Source organism: Amaranthus tricolor, chromosome 14 (genome assembly GCF_026212465.1).
Source record: "Amaranthus tricolor cultivar Red isolate AtriRed21 chromosome 14, ASM2621246v1, whole genome shotgun sequence".
Lineage (NCBI taxonomy): Eukaryota > Viridiplantae > Streptophyta > Magnoliopsida > Caryophyllales > Amaranthaceae > Amaranthus > Amaranthus tricolor.
The window spans coordinates 4,996,476-5,016,487 of record NC_080060.1 but is presented as its reverse complement, the minus strand read 5'-3'; the positions used below and the strand labels follow the sequence as shown (position 1 = coordinate 5,016,487).

The following is a 20,012-nucleotide window of genomic DNA, read 5'->3' as shown; positions in this document are numbered from 1 at the left end:
TTTTAATTAAATTATGAAGTAAACAGCAAGCTAGGACAATTCGGCCTTGAGTTTGCAAACTAAACTATGATGGACTCCTAAGAATACCCCATCTCCCTTTCAATAATTCAAAGCACCTTTCAATCACATTTCTAGCACTTGCGTGTCTTAAGTTGAAGTACTCTTCTGCACTTCGTGGTTGTCGGTTTCCGTTCCTCCATTCTCTAAGGTGATAAAGTTGTCCTCTATGTGGTGTAAGAAATCCTTCTCCATTAGTATATCCACCATCACATAAATAATAACAACCTTTGAAACATGAAAATAAGTTTATATCACACACTTAAAATTTTAGATTTTGAAGTATTCTGTGGAAAAAAAAAACAGTTTTAATTAGTTACCTCTTGGCACTTTTAACCCATTAGGCCTAGAAATAGCATCTCGAAGTACTCAACCATCAAGCGCTGAACCCTCCCAACCAGGTAGTACATATATAAATTCTAACTCAGGTGAACACACTCTTAAAACATTCATGGCAAGGCTACCTTTTCGAGTTCGATATTTTGATCGATCCTCACTAGGTGGTACTGTCACATTAATCATCGTGCCATCAAGTGCACCTAAACAATTCTACAACAACAACATAAATTAGTTTCCTCAATGACACTATATCTTTAAACTAGATTGTATATATGTTACCTTGAAATACTTCCACTTATCGTCTTCGCAATCTTCAGTTATTGGAGAAGATTTCTTAAGTAACACATCATGTAATTTTAGAATGGCCGTTAAACACAAATGAAATTGTCTACTAACGGTTTCTCCACTTCTGTAAAAGTAAGAACTAAAGCCTCTATTTTTCTTATGGTGAGATATTGTGTATAAGAATATTGCAACAATCTCCTCCACAGTCATATTTCTAGTGTCACTTAAGCCTTCAATATCTCTAACCAACTCACAAAGTTTACTAAAAGCAAATCGATTCATACGAAGATGGCTTCTACACAAAACATCACCATAACTTATTATTCGATTTAAATTAATCATTCTCAGTTTTCTTCGACTCCTTTTGTTTCTTTCCAAAAGACTCGAGTTGTTCAATGTATTACTCATGGAATACCACATCAAATAGACCAGATTAACCACAATAATCATGTCTATTAAAAATTGAAATAACTTCAAATCTCTTCTCCTCAAAGTACAACCAATACGAGCCATTTCTGTACATATTTATAGCACATATTAGACATAGTCATAACAACCTGTCAATCAATAGCACTTGGAATGAATAACAACATATTAGAAGTAAATTAAAATAGCACTAAACATGGCCAAACCAATAAAATGAAACTAACAAAGAAGCAGTAGAAAGAAGCTACAAACAAAGTTGTTGATAAACACCAAATACAAGCAGTAGTAACAAATTGAGAAAACATACATTTGAATTTTTTTAACAAAAAAGAATCAAAAACCACGTATACTACAAAATTCCCACAACATAATACGGAGTACAAAAAATAATTGGCAAATTAGAGGATTTTTTAAAAAAAATTGAAATTTTTAAATGAAAATCAATTTCAAACAGTGACACAAACACACTCAAAAAATAAGAGGAAATTGGGAAAAAAGAAGAAGATACAAACAAAATATATAAATGCCCACAAAATCTAGAAATTAAAATCGAAATTATGAACTATAAAGAAAAAGTAGATATACCTAGAGAGTTGCAAATCAAACTAGAAAATGTCGTCCGAGAATATGATATTCGACCATTAAAAAGACAACAAGTATGTCAAAAAAAGGCCATTACATAAAAGAACCACATGAAAATGGAGAAAAATAAGCACAGAAGATGATGAAAGGGAGAAATTCCAGAAGATCTTACCGGAAAATCGCTGGAGATCTGATGAAAGAGATGAACCTAAGGCTAGGTTTCAGAGTACAACTGAAAATGAAGAGAGAGAAGTGGGTAGCTGAGTGAATATGTGGTAAAGAGGGAAATAGAAGAATTGTAATCCCAAGGGGGTGGGGGGAATTGTAAAACAGCTGTTTTGGGGAACTGAAAAAAGAAAAATAGGGAAAGGGAAATGTCAAAATGAAAAAACAAATGACAACTAAGGGAAACATGGGTATTTATTACCTTTCCCTTTGTTAATTCCTGAGAACCAAACACGCCAGTATACTCCCTCTCATTCAAAGAAACTCAATAATCCGGTTTTTATCCGACCTTATAATAGAATTTGATTTGACCCCTTGATAATGGATTTACAATTATATAAAAATTAATGTGAACATTAGACCCAATTTTGAACTAGCCTGAAACACCTGGCGCGAAATTAACCTAATGGCCCAAATGAACACCTTTATTCCCAGAGGTCTCATTTATTTTTTTATTACTATTCACCGTTTACTTATAATTGATATTTTATTCTTAATCTATAAATTAAAATCTAGTTAAATGGAATTTTGATTCGTTCGTCTCAATGGTATCATCTTTACGTAATCTATAAATTAAGCGTTAAAAGTTGTCTCAACAAGCATAAAAAAATGTAAATGGGTCAAGTAGGTTGAATAGAAGGGAGTATTACGGCCATCTTGTTGGCTTATACAGATTTAGCGTATTTAAATGATCACTTGCAAAGTTGCAATTTTAAGTGATCAGTTAGAGAATAGCAACACTTTCAAGAGATTGTTTCTCTTAAAAAGGCTATTAGGAGGCTAAGCCCACAAAAATTGAATAATTAAAAAAACGTTAATTAATTATAAAAAACGTTAATTAATTATCTTTTAAATATCATTGTGGTGAGGATAGGATACATCAAGTAGGAATTTATAGGGTATACCAAGTAAGAAGTTGATATACATCAATGAGATATTTGAGATATATTAGTAGGAATTAGAGGTATACCAATACGTATTTGGGTTGTCAAGTAAGGATTTGAGGTATATTAAGTAGGGGGTTTAGGATATGTTTAGCAGGTATTTGGGGTGCTAAGTAGATATTTGGGGTTGTTAAATAAGTGTCTGATGTATACTAAGTACGTATTTGGGAAATACCAATAAGGATTTTATAGTATACCTAAAAAATGTTTGAGGTATGTCATATAGGGATTTGAGATATACGAAGTATGTATTTCAGGTATACTAAGAAGGTATTAGGGTTATAAAGTAGGCGTTTGAGATATACTTCTATTGAGTATGTGTTTGGGCATCTAAAGTGGGTATTGAAGGTACATTAAGTAGATGTTTGAGATATCTCAAATAAGTGTTTTGAGGTATACAAAGTAGGTGTTTGAAGTTTACAAGAATCAGACCATTAAAAACACCTACTTGACAACTTTAGCATGCTAAACACATCTACTTGACAACTTTAGCATGCTAAACACATCTACTTGACATACTATGAACCCCTATACTAATATATTACCGATAAGAGCGCAATTACACTAACTCCTAATTAACGTATCCTAAATGTCTACTTGAATTATCCTAAAACCTCACCGATAAGCGTGTAATTATACTATATTTTCCCCTTTTTTGAATATAATGGGTAGATATAATTAGAGACAGTCTCTCACAATAATTTGTACACAAATTCTCATATGTAATGGTCTCACGGCGAGACTATTTTAATTGGGTTGACCCAATATATATTTATTTTTAAAGTGTTGACTTTTTGTAGTCTTAAAGTTATCACTTAAATTATAACCTTAAAAGTGATTACTTATAATTTCAAAGTGATCACTTAGAGAAATGGGTTTACTTGTATGGACTCGTCTTATGGTGAGACGGTCTCATATAAGACGGACTGTAATTTATACAAGTTAAATGGGTTAATTATATGAACTCCTTTCATAGTGAGACAATCTCATATAATACGAGGCAATCAAGTCTTGTATGAGATAGACCGTTTCATTATGAAACGAGCCTATATAATTAGCCCATTTCTCTAATCGCTACTTTAAAGTTAAAAGTAATGACTTTTACTAATCCTTAAAAGTTAAAAGTAATGATTATTTAAAATTATAAATAATTATGTAGTAAATATAGAAAGATTGAAATAAATAAGATTATTTAGCATTTTAATTCCAGGTATAAGATTGGGATAAACTTATGTCCCAAAATAAGCTTCCGTACGTCCAAGCCTAGCCTCGGGTAAGTCGCTGTTAGTAACAGCGACTTAAGGCAAAAAAAATAAAAAATAAAAAGTTGAAAGTCGCTGTTACTAACAGCGACTTATACGTTTTTTTTTTTTTTTTTTTTTTTAAATTTAAAAACTAAACTAGCCGTTGTTAATTAGAAAAATAGCCGTTAGAATGTGAAAATAGCCGTTGTAATGTTGTTGTATAAATAGGTCCATCATTTCTTATACTTCATTTTATCCATTCTACATCATTCTTATTCTTTACCATCAATTGTTAAAGTTAACATAAGGTATTTTGTTAGTTTTATTATTGTAAATGTAAACATTATTTTTGAAACTTCACTAACGTTAATATATTATATGTATTATGTAGATGTCAAAGGAGCATTGTATTGAAGAGCTTTGTGATTGTGGTTATGAAGTTGAGATTAATACTGATTGGAGCGACTTCGATCCAGGGCGTGAATTTGTTGCTTGCCCTTTCTACTAGGCTGACGGATTAGGATGCACATACTTTCGCTGGATTGCTCCGGAGGGTACAAAATGGCAGAGAGACTTAATAATAAGGCTTGAGAAGGAAAAACAAGAGCTTAAAGATGAGGTATTTAATCTAAAGAGACAAATGGATGATATGGCACATAGGAAAGAAGAGACTGAAAGAATTATGAGAAAGTTAACTAAGCCTTCTTAGTTAGCGACGGTAGTTTAACTTAATGCATGAAGTATGTAATTGGATTTGGATTTGTTGAACTTGCTTGAAATTGTGTTGAATGTTGAATAGCAACATCCTTATTTGAATATGATTGTATGTTTTTGATTAAATTTATGCTGCATTGTTCGCGGAATGATTCATCGCCCAAAAGTTTGAGTAGTTAACATCAATTCACTCATAATAAACGTGTGATACTACGGTAAAAATATATACATGTACATATATGTTACAATTTACACACAAAAGACCAACAGTTACAAATGAGTATGTACAAATGTTCAATAATTACAAAACTATTGGAATGCTAATCCTCCTCCTGTACACTGTCTAATTGTGACGGTTTACGACGCCTCCTACGATAGTAAGATGCAGTCCCATGACGCTCGGGTAGGGGAGGGGATTGATAGTTTGATGATGTGGCACCCTGTGAGGACCCGACACCGTAATCCGGACACGTTAAGTCAACCTCCTCAAGATGAACGTCGGGTTGATGAGCAGATGACTCGTATGCGTACGTAGTGGTGTGGGGCGCAGTTACTTCCGGAATGAAGTGTTGAAACTGCGTGCCTTGGAGTATGCCTTGGGCAATCTCCCGTATGGGCTCCTCTTGGGAGGAGCCGATGACTGATGCAATGCCCTGTGCCTGCAGTAAGACTTAATTATTAATGAAATGTTTAAAGTGTAAGTTGTAAGGATAATAATTAAAGTTGAAGAATACTTACAAAGTGTGTCATCGTCGGTGCTGCGGGATTGTACTGGGATGCCGCCAAGATACGTCGTGGTGTCATCCATCGGCGAGTAATGGAGAGGAACCACGGCATGTAATCCGCCGTAGTAGGTGCGCCTGCAGCCTCGATCGGCGCACCTTGGGCAAGCAGATCTAGCCTGTGCTCCCAACGAGCGACATGCCGCCAGTTGACCTCTAGCCAGTTCTTGGGATCCCGACCCTTGCGAGAGTGGTGGAGCTCCGCTTCTGTGTCGCATGGAGGCGGGATGCCCTGTACCATCCCAAATTGGCGCAGTACGCGCTCAGGGAGATGCACTTCGACCATGTCGAAGCAGATCAGAGGTACAGATGCTCTCCACTCCCCTGACAATATGCCCGAGTGCTGAGGCAATGCAGCGTATGCCTCAGCGGGATAAGGGTCCCATAGAAACTAAACGTGAAAATTCGATTAATAAATTACTCAATTTGATACTTATAAAACAAGTTGTGGTGAAGTTGTTACCTGGTCAGCACGTAATAGATCGAGCTGATCGCGGTAGAACCCCACTCCTCATCGGTTGACCAATGAGAACATGCTCCCATGCCCAAAGCTAAGAATTACCATTATAAGTAAGTAAAAGAGGTACAGCAATATTATTACCTGTAGAATAAGCATTATAACTTATTATTACCTGTAGAATAATCAGGGGACCAGCGATCTCCTTCACGTTCTTCTGTGAAGCTTCACAAAGTCTCCTGTACAGATACGCTAGGGCTGCCGAACCCCAGCTGTACCCGGAGATGACCTCCCATGGCGCATCAAGCAACGTCAAGTACAATAGTTGTACTCGGTTGCCAGTCTTGTCGGAGAACAAGACAGCACCAATCAGATAAAGGAGATACGCCCTAGCGTATCTCTCAACGGTGGCGTCATCAGCACCTTCAGGGAGTTGCGAGAAGTTTTGTGCAAGCCATGTTACACGCAGGCTACTCCCTTTGGTTACCTCAGTCGGAGGTCGCACTCCTAATACTCTTTGGAGTCCACAAATCGCTCATAGGATAAGGGTCGTTTAATGCATACGGCAAGAACATGAGAACAAGGTAAGTGAAATATGGACGGTTTGTTACAAGTGCATTTCATCTCGCTCATATCCACACTTTGTATTTTACCACCCTTGGCCGATCCTCTATTACCACGCCCAGTCTTAACTTGGAAAAGGCCTCGTCTGTAGTCAAATGCGATGATCTCATGGTAGTTTGCCTTCTCGGTGTTACGGGTGATAATTCTAGTGGCGTGTGAAGTGTACTTGTTTCCCCCAATTAACCACGCGTTTGCATTCTCACGTCTTTTTACAAAATAATCATTAACACGATAGAAGGTAAACTCCACAAGAGTGGTTATCGGCAAGAAACGCACACCCTTCATCACGTTATTGAATACTTCGGCCAAGTTCGTATTAGTAACACCGTACCTATACCCTCCATCGTGACATATTGACCATTTAGACATATCACCAACTTCATCAATCCAAAAAAGTGCTTCACGATTAACAACACCAATGGCCTTCAATCCCTCGACGACTTTATTGGGTTGTCTTTGCTCTACAGTCCTACCAAACATTTTCTTCAACTTCACATTACCCATTTGACGATTGAAGTTGCTTAACAAATGCCTCAAGCAAAACCTATGATGGGCGTTTGGAGGTTGCCATTCCGGCTCCTCCATAGTTGCTAGAATGCCCGCATGCCTATCGGAAATAACGCATAACCCTGGACTATGCATCACATGCTTACGAACACAGCCCATAAACCAAGACCACGCGGCTATGCATTCTTTTTCGACCAAAGCAAAGGCAAGCGGGAATATTCCCTTGTTCCCATCTTGGGCAATCGCAGTCAACAACGTATGGCGATACTTACCATACAAATGTGTTCCGTCAATGGCAATAACGGGTTTGCAATACTTAAATCCCTCAATACTAGGTTGGAAAGCCTAAAACACGCGTTGGAAAGTTCTAATACTAGGACGGACATACACACCGACATCATTATCTTCCTTAAAGAACCACTCAACTACGGTACCGGGGTTTGAAATTTGCAGTGCCTTCAGGAAGCGTGGAAGAAGAGGATAAGAATCTTCCCACGTACCATAGATGAAGAGAAGGGCTTGCTGTTTAGCACACCAAGCCCGCTTATAGGTCACTTCCACACCGAATTGGTCTTTGACCATTTTTCGGACAACAGAAACCTTAATTGATGGGTCTTGAGCAACACAATTTCTAATACGATTGTTAATCACGGAAGATGTCAAATGAATGTGCCCAGCTGACACGTTTTCAGTACTTAAAATACAACCTCCGTGCCTCCCTTTATAAGTAATTATCTCCCATGACGGTGAATAGGAGGTCTTCCTAGCCCTAAGCCTCCAACCACACCCTCTCTTACACTTCAACGTGAGCACGGTTTGATTTGAAGTCTCAGTTCTGTACTCAACGTTCCTACGAATATGATACAATCTAACAGCGTCTAACAAGGCATCCTTGTTGTCAAACATCATACCCTTTTGAAACTCTCCTTCGTCGGTGTAGGTTGTATCACAATCCCAAGACCTCCAAGAGTTGTCCTCAACGTGTTCATCTAGAGGGGGAACCAGTGCATAGGGTGTAGGGGCAACGATTGTTGGAATGTTTCCTAAAGTCATGTCATTAGCTAGAGCCTCCTCGTCAATACCAACATCATCCTCAGAAGGAGCTTCAACGAATTCATTACTCTCACTAATAACATCATCCCAAGGCTCATTTGTATCTTCTAAGTTACAAGTATCATCATTTGTCACTTGAAATTGAAGTTGATTGGGTTCATTAGAAGGATAAGAGGAAGATGGCATAAAGGGATTTTGGGTTTCTTGGGTAGGGAAGGGCGTATGAGAAGGAGCAGAAGGAGTTATATTCATAAATGCATTTGTTTCCACTACGTTCACATCTTCGTTCCCTAGGGGTACCTCTTCTACATATAACTCTAAAGAAGGACTAGGGGTAGACCTTGAATACTCCCACATTGCATCTATAGCCTCCTCATCCTCAACCGGAAAAGCTAACAAATCTCCACTCAGATTGTATTTAAAACTTAAATTAATAGTACTTCTTGTAGTGTCAATGCCAATCCTAGAGCATATAAAATGTTTAAATTCATTCAAATCCATGTATGAGTTGCATGCAAACAGTTTACGTTTTCCCCCAACATACTTAACATTATTACTAGTTGATCGAATAGAACAATTCCAAAAGCATACAACGGTGACACGAAATGAAGCCATTTCTACAACAACACATAAAAAATCAACATCACCATCAACTTCATAAATATATGACCACTATACATTTTACATTCAACTAATAATTCTGGAACAAACTTTTAAAAGTGAGGATCAATGTAAATAACAACTACATTTGACATAATCGTAGAGCTCAAGTGTAAATGCCCACTACACATGACATACATTTTAAATTCACCACCAAATGAAAAAATTTATAATAAAAACGAACCTCAATTAGTTGTAGATCAAGAAGAATTACGTAATTGGAAGCTTGTCAACCTACATTAATGTGAAAATTGATTAAAACACAACAAACCCTAATTTTTCGAATATTGAAAAAAAAACCAAAAAAAAATTACCTTAGATCGATCTAAGAAGACTACAGCACTAATTACTGGTACAAACTTGAAACTTGATGACCTTAGTTGAAGGAATGAAGATCCTTACAAGGTTGGAATGAAGAAGGAGAAAGTAGAGAATTGCGGGAGAAAAAGTAAATCGCGAAATGAAGTGAGGAAGAAGAAGGATTCTGGAAAAATATAAAGCTATAAGTCGCTGTTACTAACAGCGACTTTCAACTTTTTATTTTTATTTTTTTTTGCCTTAAGTCGCTGTTTTACCCGAGGCTAGGCTTGGACGTACGGAAGCTTATTTTGGGACATAAGTTTATCCCAATCTTATACCTGTAATTAAAATGCTAAATGATCTTATTTATTTCAATCTTTCGTAAATATATAATTAAACTAGCTGAATAAAAATAATTTCAATCGTAAAAGCACTATATTGGTGAAAGTTATAAAAGTTGATGAGACGAGAACGAGTAATACATTCCTCGCAAATCCGAATTCACAAAACGCATTGTTGAGCTTCTTTTCCCTCTTTGATCCTCTTTCCTCTTCCATTGTTCCTCTTCTTTTTCTTACGTTTTTCAAGTTTATATTCATACGTTTTCCTAGTTCTCTTCTTTATTTTCATCATCTCCTTTCTTTTACAATCTCTTCATTTTTGCATATAAGTCAGGAGGAATTCAAATAGTGATTTGGTTGTCGGCGCCTGTCTTACCTTCAGTATTGCTCTTTGCAGTTTCATCTTCGAGGTTAGTGGTTATTTCAACAATTACTGAAAATGTGATTTTGAGTATTTAGGTTTTGTTTTTACTATAGAATTGTTTAGTAATTATTACTATTAGTAACTAGTAAGAACAAATATAAGTAATACTCCAACTATTTTCTCCATTGTTGGAACTTTTTAAGGGTTTTTTAAAAAATGAATTGTGATTTTTAATTAATGATGCTGAGGAAATTAAATTTGAGTGGAGGAAGATAGATAGATTTGAGTTATTCGTTGTTAATAAAAAAAGAGAATTTAAAACGGAGTGATTTTTTGTTTTAGGGTGAATGGAAGGGTTTTTTTGATTAATTTCTCTGATTCCTATTGCAATTGATTTATTTTTGCAGGTATATAGAAGTTGCTGATTTTCCTTATCAAAAAAAAGCGTGGAGATTTTGTCAAGTTTGGAGTTTGAGGATAATAATTGAGGTTTAAAAATGACGACTTCAGTTTCTGCTGTACTCGGTGGTGTTTCGGCTCTACAACTTAGCAAAACTAGGGATGCAAAGACAAAGTGTTCAACAGTTGTTGTTGGTGTTTCCGGATTTGCTCGGTCAATTACTTCTTGTTCTAGCCCGAATCATCCTCGATTAAGTGTTTGCCAAACTGCTTCCAGCTTTTCCATGTGCAGGTATGGTGATTGGTGCATATTTTAGATATCTTTTACTACATGGTTAGGTTTAGAACTTTGATAGTCGATTATTAAGCTTATTTTTTGTTGAATTAAATAACTGTTTTACTGCATTTCTGTATTATGGGAGTCAGTATGTGAATTTGAATATTAATAGAATGACCTATTGAGGTGCTTGATTTGATCAAAAACGTTTCTTTTTATGGATATGCATGTTCGTAAACCCAATAGAATAGTTTTTTGAATGGTAAAAAGCCCAGGTGTTTAAAAGAAAACTCTGTAGATGTTGATACTTGAAACTTGAAAGAAAGAAATAATCCTTCATTTTTGTGAGGAAAATAATTTATGTAGGCTGGAAAATTCTTTTTCCATTGCTTTTCGAAGATCTCCCTGTTTATTTTCCTTCCAAAAATCTACTTGAGTCCCTAAATTGGAAAATAGAAAACCATTTTTTTCGACATTCTAATGCTAATTACTTGTTAGTTTCGATTTTTTATGATAGTCATTGCATTTGTTATGTCATTTTGCCACTCACTAGTGAAGAGTGGGAGAAAGGGGTGGCAGTGTGGAATAGTTGAAAGAAAGAAATTACAATATGTAGTCCCTGAGATGAAATATACCATCCATGTTTCAGTATACAATATTCCAATGCAAGACTACCAATATGAAATTCAGATGTTTTTCCATATGATATACTTGCTTACTATGGATATATCTCTGGGGCAAAGTACTGATTCCGTGTTTGTTGTATGAATATGCAATTCATCACCTATCATGCTAAATTAGCCTAAAATGGTCACAGTTTGCAGGTGATTTAAGTAACACCAATTTTTTTTTTTTTTTTTAAAAAGAAATCAAATATTAGTACTTTTCTTAAAATCAAAGGAAAAATGGAACTTGTAATGTCTCATGAATAAATACCACGTTCACTATTCAGGGATATCCTTGATAAAAAAAATAATTTCCTTTTACCTGAACATTTATTTTTATTTCTAATAGTTCCCTTAAGTGAGGAAAGTAAGCAACCCTTATAGTTTGCTACCAATGGTCTATTGAAAACAACCTCTTTGTTAGTTTTGTCATTAACAAGGGCAAAGTTGCGTACATCCGATCCTCCCAAATCCCATTCTAGGTGGGAGTCAACTAATGGCATTGGGGTAATGAAATGCGTGTGTATCCTTCATTGTCAGGGGTTAAGCTAATATGAATTGATGATTAAATTGGAATGTAGGGAGTTTTTATTGTGGATTGTTTACACTAATTTGCTGATGAACTTTTCTACGAATCCAGAGAATTCGAGGCCATTTAATCCTTTTAGGTTAGTATTAGATAGTTTTGGAAGAACCATATAGTGAACTGGTAACTGGGGTGCAACAAGAAAGTGAAATGAGGAAAGTACCGATGGAGTTTTGAAGAAGACACCCTACGATAAATGGTCCCAACGCCTATTGGCTGAAAGCCTGGAACTTAATTTCTCCCATTTCTATTTTCTGAATTTTGTTTAGTTTTCTTCAAATATTTTCAAATGAGGCTTTTTTTTCCTCCCATTTATATTCTTTGCAGGCTAAAAGATTTTCACAAATTAGCAATACCATCCAAGAGACATTACTTTGTACTTACACCTTGTTGCTGTAGTGCTAGTACAGAAATTAACCCAGAGGTAATTAAGCTAACCTCTGTTTTCAGTATTATATTCTTATCAAGTTTTGTAACTGCCTTTTTATTTTATACTTGGCTATCTTGTTTCATGTCATATATAAAAGTATTGTTGAGAGTAAACTGTAGTATTGTTTTGATCAGATGAAATCTAACATCTGTTTTTGAAGCATGTGCTAAGCATAGCATTGTGTGAGGAGATATCTCGATTCTTGTGTGGTTCTTATTACCATAGCAAAGTATTAATAGCTAGTTAATATGTGGATAGAGGTGTGCATTTGTTTAATTTTTTTCGAGTGTAATTCGGTCAAGGTTTTGGTTGGTGAATCTCAGGTCTAAGCTTGAGTCGATTGGGGTCAAATTCAGTTACAGTTATACTGTTAGAGTCTTGTGGGTTATGATCGGTTAACAAATTTGTTGGTTAGGAGTTGGGTTTTGCTTGATTGAAGATCAACTTGGGCAAGGTTCACTTTCATATTTGCATTTATTGTTTAACCCGGGTAGAATATCAAGTTAAATCGGGTTTGGTTGATAGCTGATTTTGGATTATACTTTCTGAGTCCAAGATCGGGTATTTAGGTTATTAGTTGATTTTGGTAAAAGACAAATAAGAAATGGTTTGATTTTATCCGAGTTGAATCATCTCTGGTTTAATTTGGTCGGATCCATCATATGTGATTATATCTTTTGAAATATTCAGGATACGATGTGCATATATATATATATATATATATATATGAAGAAGTTTGAGTGAGAATCATCCTTATATGAGAACCGTGAGAACCGATCTAGCTGACAAGAAAAAGTTACGTTTTTACTAAAATGTGTTACTTTTAGGCAAAAAAGTGTTACTTTTGTTTAAAAAAGATGATACTTTTTTTAAAAAAAGTGTTACTTTCAGAAAAAAATTCTGAATAAAACTCACAAAAAGGTGTTACTTTTCGGAAAAAACGTGACTTTGTATTATTTTTTTTCTGATTTTTTTAAAGTAACACTTTTTTGCTAAAAAGTAGCACCTTTGTTTTAAAAAAAAGTAACTTTTTTTTGCCCAAAAGTAGCACATTTTCTGTAAAAAGTAACACGTTTTTATTGGGTAGATTGGTTCTCACGGTTCTCATATAAGCTTGGTTCTCACTGGAACTTGACCCTATATATATAGGAAGAAGTTCAAGTGAGAACTATCCTTATATGAAAACCGTGAGAACCAATCTGCCTGATAAAAAAGTGTTACTTTTTACTAAAAAGGTGTTTCTTTTAGGTAAAAAGTGTTACTTTTTTTTTGTTGAAAACAAAGATGATACTTTTAGGCAAAAACATGTTACTTTAAGAAAAAAAATCTGAGGAAACTCACATTAAGGTGTTACTTTTGACATAAAAGGTGTTACTCTTTCGAAAAAAATGTGTTACTTTGTATTTATATTTTTTTTTCTGAAAGTAACATTTTTTTGTTAAAAAGTACCAGATTTTTTAAAAATAAAAATAACATTTTTTGTTGAAAAGTATCACTTTTTCTATGAAGAAGTAACACATTTTTATCGGAGAGATTGGTTCTCACTGGAACTTGACCCTATATATATATATATATATATATATATATATATATATATATATAAATATTGTTGTTTTCAGAAAACTCAAGAGGAGTTGTAGTATGCATCTCCATACATAACGCTAATGTATATGTACATTGTATTTGCTAGCTAACCGCTATTAATTTGGTTTATGGAAGACAATTAAAAACCAATTTGGTTTTATTCAAATTGAATATTCTCTGGTTTAATTTTGGATTGTATCCATTGTATGTAGTTATTTCTCAAAATATAGATGTAATTTTTGAAATATCCCGAATACAATGTACATATATATAGCTGGATTGTGTTACTCTAAGCATAGGTTGATATTGGACATTTGTACTAGATACTATGGGATCATCATGTTCCTTAGTAAATGAAAATTACAAATGGTAGTTCTTATATTTAATTGATAGCTGTATTGTGCTGGTCCTTATTTGCTTCATATGATCTTGATCATCTTGTTTTTTGTGTATGTGCAGGAATCAAGCATTGATATACAGCTTCCTAGAAGAAGATTGCTTGTACAATTTACTTGTGGTGCTTGTGGTGAAAGAACAGAGCGACTAATAAATAGATTAGCCTATGAACGAGGAACTGTGTTTGTCCAGGTTAGTTTCAATTAACGTCTTTTCTCAATTGAGTGGACTAATAAATACATGTTTCTGTTGAAGATGTGCCAATTGTAATTTTATTTACATTTTGAACATTCCCTGAAGTTGCCTTCGATATGAGGGATCAAGATCCTTTTTGTTGATAAAATCACAATAATCTTATACTATTAAAGATTGAGGCAAAGTTTGAAAACCAGATTGAGGTTCTTACATATACTCAAATTTTATTGAATTGAATGGTTTTAATTAGTTTAGTTTGGTGGAGGATATGCACAAGGTTGCATAACTCTTTGCAGGTCTTGAATTCAATTATTACTAAGAGTTTTCCTAATAGCAAGACACTCCCTCTATCCCAAAAAATTAGCCCCACTTTTCATTTTAGTCTATCCCACTATATTTGCCTCATTTCTAATTTTTGTCATGACCTATATTCTTTCTTTAATTTCCATCTACACATTTAACTTACAAAACAAACTAACAAGCAACTTGTAAACAGAAATAGGCTCGTAGAGAATGTGTTTTAAAGGTTTCTTGGAGCGCTTCTTGATATGTGGGAACTTTTTTCGCTCGAATGTTTCTAGGATCGCTATTTGAATTTTCCTTCAAAGTTTTCAAGTTGTCTTCCTTGCAGCTTGAAATACTTAAAGGAGTACCCTCAAATAGTTGCCCACGCCTTCTTTTCAATTACAACGTTTAACAATTCGAAGAACTCAGTATCTCTACATTCAACATAGTGGACCAACTTCCAGAAGCTGTTGTCGAAAATCCAGAGCCTTACAACTTCCCACTAAGAATGCTCTTTACAAATATTATCCTAGATAAGCTATTTTATTATTTACATAAACCTTCTTATAACTATTAAATTACATCAGAACAAATATCAATGTTAAATACATCAAACTATGTATTTCATATTGACTAACAATTGATCGCAGTTGACACAGTAGGAGGACCTCTATGAGAACAAAAAAAGTGAACTATTGTTAGCTTTGGGTTATTTTTGGGGTATTTTAAATGAATAATGAATTTGTAAAAGGGAAAATGAAAAGTATGACTCAGCACCAAAACAATCAGCTAGCAGCAGCACAAATAAGATAGTACAATAGTACAGTCTGGCCCAAATTGATAGGAAATATTCTCTGCTGTATGCAGCCCTTTTTTTAACAACATTATCAAATGTATTAGCTGGCTCCTTCCTATAAATAAAAGGTTGCTCTTGTTTTTCAATCAAGAAATGAAAACATAATCAAAATGCTTATGTTTTTGCTTATAGCTCTTTCTTCCTTTCTTTGTTTTTCTTATTAGCTACTGTAAACATAATCAAATTTCAGTGTTTTCATGGTATCAGAGCCTTGAGTAAACAGTAACCCTTTTTAAAATTTTATTTTTTTTTAATGGCAGGCTCTCACTCCAATACTTCTATTGATACTAGCAGTCCTCTTTATTTGCATCCGTCTGATGGAAGCAACTCCATCAGTGTGGAAAAGCTTTTAGGGGCAAGCAATTATAGAAGTTGGAGAAGGTCTTTTGAAATTGGTCTTGTATCTAAACGTAAGCTTGGATTTGTCACAGGGACAGAACACAAAGACACACACAATCGCACAAAACAAGAAGCTTGGGACACTTGTAATAGTATGGTGATCTCATGGTCATGGATAATCAACAATGTTTCTGATTCCATAAGAAAGTCTATTATGTTCCTTGACTCTGCTCATGCCATTTGGAAACAACTAGAACAACGTTTTTTGTAACAAATGGATCTCGAAAATACAAGCTTATTAAAGAAATTTATGATCTTAAACAAGGAAATAAGACTATTTTAGACTATTTTATAGAACTGAGTGCTTTATGGGAAGAAATTGAGTCTATGAATGCTCTTCCTATACTAACCACGCTCACCACAGAAATCACAAGCTTTCTAAAGTCTCTGCAAACACAATTGGATGAGCAAAAATTATTTCAATTTTTAAATGGTCTTGAAGAATCTTATAGTGTTCACATAAGTCATATACTCATGATGCAATCTCTACCTAGTGTAGATGAAGCTTGTAATATTCTTCAACAAGAAGAAAATCAAATAGAAATCCTTCTCAACACCAACAATGAATTCGATATGCTAGCTATATTGAGCAAAGGTCCCTCCACTTTGCACAATAGTCCATGCACTGCATGTGGTAGAACTGGTCATTTAAGTGACAAGTGTTGGACTATCGTTGGCTATCCTTCCTGGCATCCACTGTTCCAAAATGGTGGTCGTGGTCGAAGTATTCATGGTAGGGGTAATAAGGGAGGTAGATGGCATAGGGGAGGCATAGGAACTAGAGGTGGTAGAATAGCTGGAAATGTGCAACACAGTATTGAACAAAACGCTATTTCCAAGGCTCCATCTGATACTGATGAGGAACTTGAACTTCCTTATGCTGGCATGGTAACATGCTATCATGCAGAGGTTAAGTCACCTTTTTGGATCATTGATTCGGGAGCATCTGATCATATGACTGGCACTTTTTTCTTGCTTTCTTTTCCTGTATCCTTGCAACAACAGTCCTCTATAAATCTTCCCAATGGTCAAACATCCCATATCACACACATTGGCAGTGTTCAGCTTCACAACTCCTTAAAATTGAGTAATGTGCTTTATGTTCCTGACTTTAAACATAATTTGCTTTCTGTTCAACAATTAAGTAGAGAAAATGGGTGCAAAGTCATTTTTCAGAATAATTATTGCCTTATTCTTGATGCATCAACTGAGAAACTGAAAGGAGTTCTGTACTTTTTAGTAGACCAGGCTATTGATTCCTTGGCTCAATCTAAGATTCCTAAACATTCTAGTGCCAGCACTACTCTTCAAATTCCTCATGTTATACAAGGTTATCCTCTGCTTTCTTCCTCTACTCTTTGGCATAATAGCTAGGTCATGCACCTCTTGAAAATATTAAAAGAATTCAAGAATTTTCTACTTTACAGCCCTCCAAAGGAACTGTTTTTGTCACTTGTCCTATAGCAAAATTCACAAAGCTTCCTTATCCCACCGGTTCTTCAAGAGCAACCTTCTATTTATAGGAAGGAGCCAGCTAATACATTTGATAATGCTGTTAAAAAAAGGACTGCATACAGCAGAGAATATTCCCTATCAATTTGGACCAGACTGTACTATTGTACTATCTTATTTGTGTTGCTGCCAGCTGATTGTTTTGGTGCTGAGTCATACTTTTCATTTTCCCTTTTACAAACAAGGGTTGGACAATTTAATTAGCTGGGGAATCATATTGCACTATCACCCGTAGATCCTTCCTATGTATGTGAACTTGCAAATGTGTTCCCTAACCCTGCATCGGCGAGGCAATGTAATTTTGTTGTTTAGGGTTGGTCAATTTAAATGATTGATCCTTATAAGTTTGTTATTTTCTGATGAGTCTGTAATTGATCAAATAACAAATTTTTGTTCAAATAACAAATATTTCGTAGTTAGTGCAATCGAAAATATTCTTTGACGGATTGTTGGGAACTTATATTCCATGTCTTGAGAAATCTTTTGCGTGCTTGTTAAAAACAAAATGTCATTAAATGGTATGTAATAATGGCTGAAAGTTTTCACATGAATGAAAAATCTTCACAATTTAAGCTCTAAATGGCCAATTACCATCGCTGTTTCACTGAAAATTTGCCCCATTTTTTTCCAGTGCGCAGGGTGTCTTCAGCATCACAAATTAGTTGACAACTTGGGTCTTGTGGTCGAATACGACTTCCGGAACGACAATGATGAAGATTAGGATGATAATCTAAATCGGCCATTGTTTGGTAACTTGGATGTGATTTCCGGAACGACAACTTGGGTCTTTTTAGTGAGTGTATGAATCTGTCTTTCAGTCACACAAAACAGTTGTCATTCTGCATTAGTAATGTAAATATGTAATTCAAGGTTGGGATTATGTTGCATATACTTAGCTTCAAGCCTCTTGGATGTTCTTTTATTCTTGAAAATTCAGATGACTGGGAGCCGGAGGTATTAATAACTAATTATCTTTCAGCTGTAATTGGTTTTCTTTCGACAATTGATCATGGAGAAGGAAAAGGATTTTGTAGAGAAACACTAAAAGATCGAGTTGAATATTGTAGTTTGAAGATGGCGAACAATGAGGTGCCTGATAATGCAAGTAATAAGATGAAACTAATGCAATGAATCAAATGATAACATTGAATTTACGAGGTTTGGCTTGGCTATTATGTCCGTCCATGAAAATTTGAAAAAATAAGACGTTTTAATAACTTTATTCAAAAAACAAGCTTCGTCTCAAACTTTTTTCCCAAAATAAGCGTCCTTGGCTCCAAAGTTAGGCTTGGTGTATACTCGCTCTTACTAACAGCGAATTAAAAGAAATGGTCATAAATTTAGTCAAGGATAAAGTCGTTGTTTATGGGGTTGACTGGTCAACTGTAAAGTCGCTGTTAGTAACAACGACTTTAAGCTCTTCGTCAATTTTGGTGTTGGTGAACAACTGAAAAATGGAGTATTAACAAGAAAAATGAAAATAGTCAAAATACCAGCCAAAAACAACCAGCAACATGGGAAGGAAGAATGGGTCTAACTAGAGTGGGAAAACCCTCTTCATCAAGTTTAGCGGTCAATTTCTCTGCAACTTTAATGGTGTAGGCTCTTTCTTCTTCTGTTGCAACTTCGTAATTTCCCCTTACAACTCCATAACTCCTGCAATTTTCACAATACTTTTCATTTAATCCATCTTTAATAATCGAATTAAACTGTCGTTTTATTAGAATTAGACACATAGATAAGCTTCTCCTGTTCAAACCAAACTCACTTTCCGGGCGAGGATAATCGAGGGTATTGAACCTACAAAATCAAGAGAAAGCATGAGTAAAATGATAAATTAAGAAGGGGGAAACAAATCGACAATTAAGCAAAGGAGAGAAAACACACTTCAATATAAACAGGAGTAGGTGCAGGATTTTTGGCTACTCGGGAAGATCGTCGGACTCCTACCAGGTCAAGCCTAAGGGTCGCTGTTACTAACAGCGACTATACAGTTAACCAGTCAACCCTATAACTCGCTGTTAGTAAGAGTGACTTTACCCTTGACTAAATTTTTGACCATTTCTTTTATTTCGCTGTTAGTAAGAGCGAATATACACCAAGTCTAGCTTTGAAGCTAAGGATGCTTATTTTGGAAATAAAGTTTGAACGAAGCTTATTTTTTGAATAAAGTTATTAAAAAGTCTTATTCTTTTCAAAAAGTCGTCCGTCCATAAGCTATTGTTATTATCTAGGATAAATAAATTGTTATTATCTAGGATAAATAACGAGAATAATTCTACCTTTCACTGCTTATAATCCAGCAGTTCCACACTAACTACTGAAATAAGCAAATAGAAATAGGAACTTTTAAGGAGTATTTATGAGTACTTTTTCTTGAAGAGCAGTTAAATTTGACACTAGATTCGTATGTCTGTTCAATTTTCAACATAACATTAAAAAATTCTATATATTTGAGTCTAAAAAATTAAAAGGAACAGATGAAGTAGTAATTTGGACTATGCAATTTAAACAAAACATTATT

At 35.0% G+C, this 20,012-nt stretch overlaps 1 protein-coding gene across 2 annotated transcripts; it reads left to right on the top strand.

Moving 5' to 3' along the window:
• Positions 1 to 9,635: 9,635 nt before the first annotated feature.
• LOC130799794 (uncharacterized) lies at positions 9,636 to 18,612 on the top strand. 2 transcript variants are annotated; one of them, XM_057663032.1, is made up of 5 exons: positions 9,636 to 9,950; positions 10,312 to 10,595; positions 12,159 to 12,255; positions 14,305 to 14,433; positions 18,120 to 18,612. In XM_057663032.1, the coding sequence occupies exons 2-5, from the start codon at positions 10,402 to 10,404 to the stop codon at positions 18,207 to 18,209; spliced, it is 510 nt and encodes a 169-aa protein (XP_057519015.1). In that variant the 5' UTR covers positions 9,636 to 9,950; positions 10,312 to 10,401; the 3' UTR covers positions 18,210 to 18,612. The 2 variants fall into 2 exon arrangements, with proteins under 2 accessions (XP_057519015.1, XP_057519014.1); XM_057663031.1 differs by lacking the exon at positions 18,120 to 18,612 and adding an exon at positions 15,838 to 17,351.
• Positions 18,613 to 20,012: the final 1,400 nt, after the last annotated feature.

Bases quoted from the DNA above. Each gene is read 5' to 3' on its own strand.
- LOC130799794 (XM_057663031.1), top strand. From the start codon at position 10,402: ATGACGACTTCAGTTTCTGCTGTACTCGGTGGTGTTTCGGCTCTACAA. The intron at 10,596-12,158 runs GTATGGTGATTG...TATTCTTTGCAG, and splicing joins TCCAGCTTTTCCATGTGCAG to GCTAAAAGATTTTCACAAAT. The intron at 14,434-15,837 runs GTTAGTTTCAAT...TTTTAATGGCAG, and splicing joins GAGGAACTGTGTTTGTCCAG to GCTCTCACTCCAATACTTCT.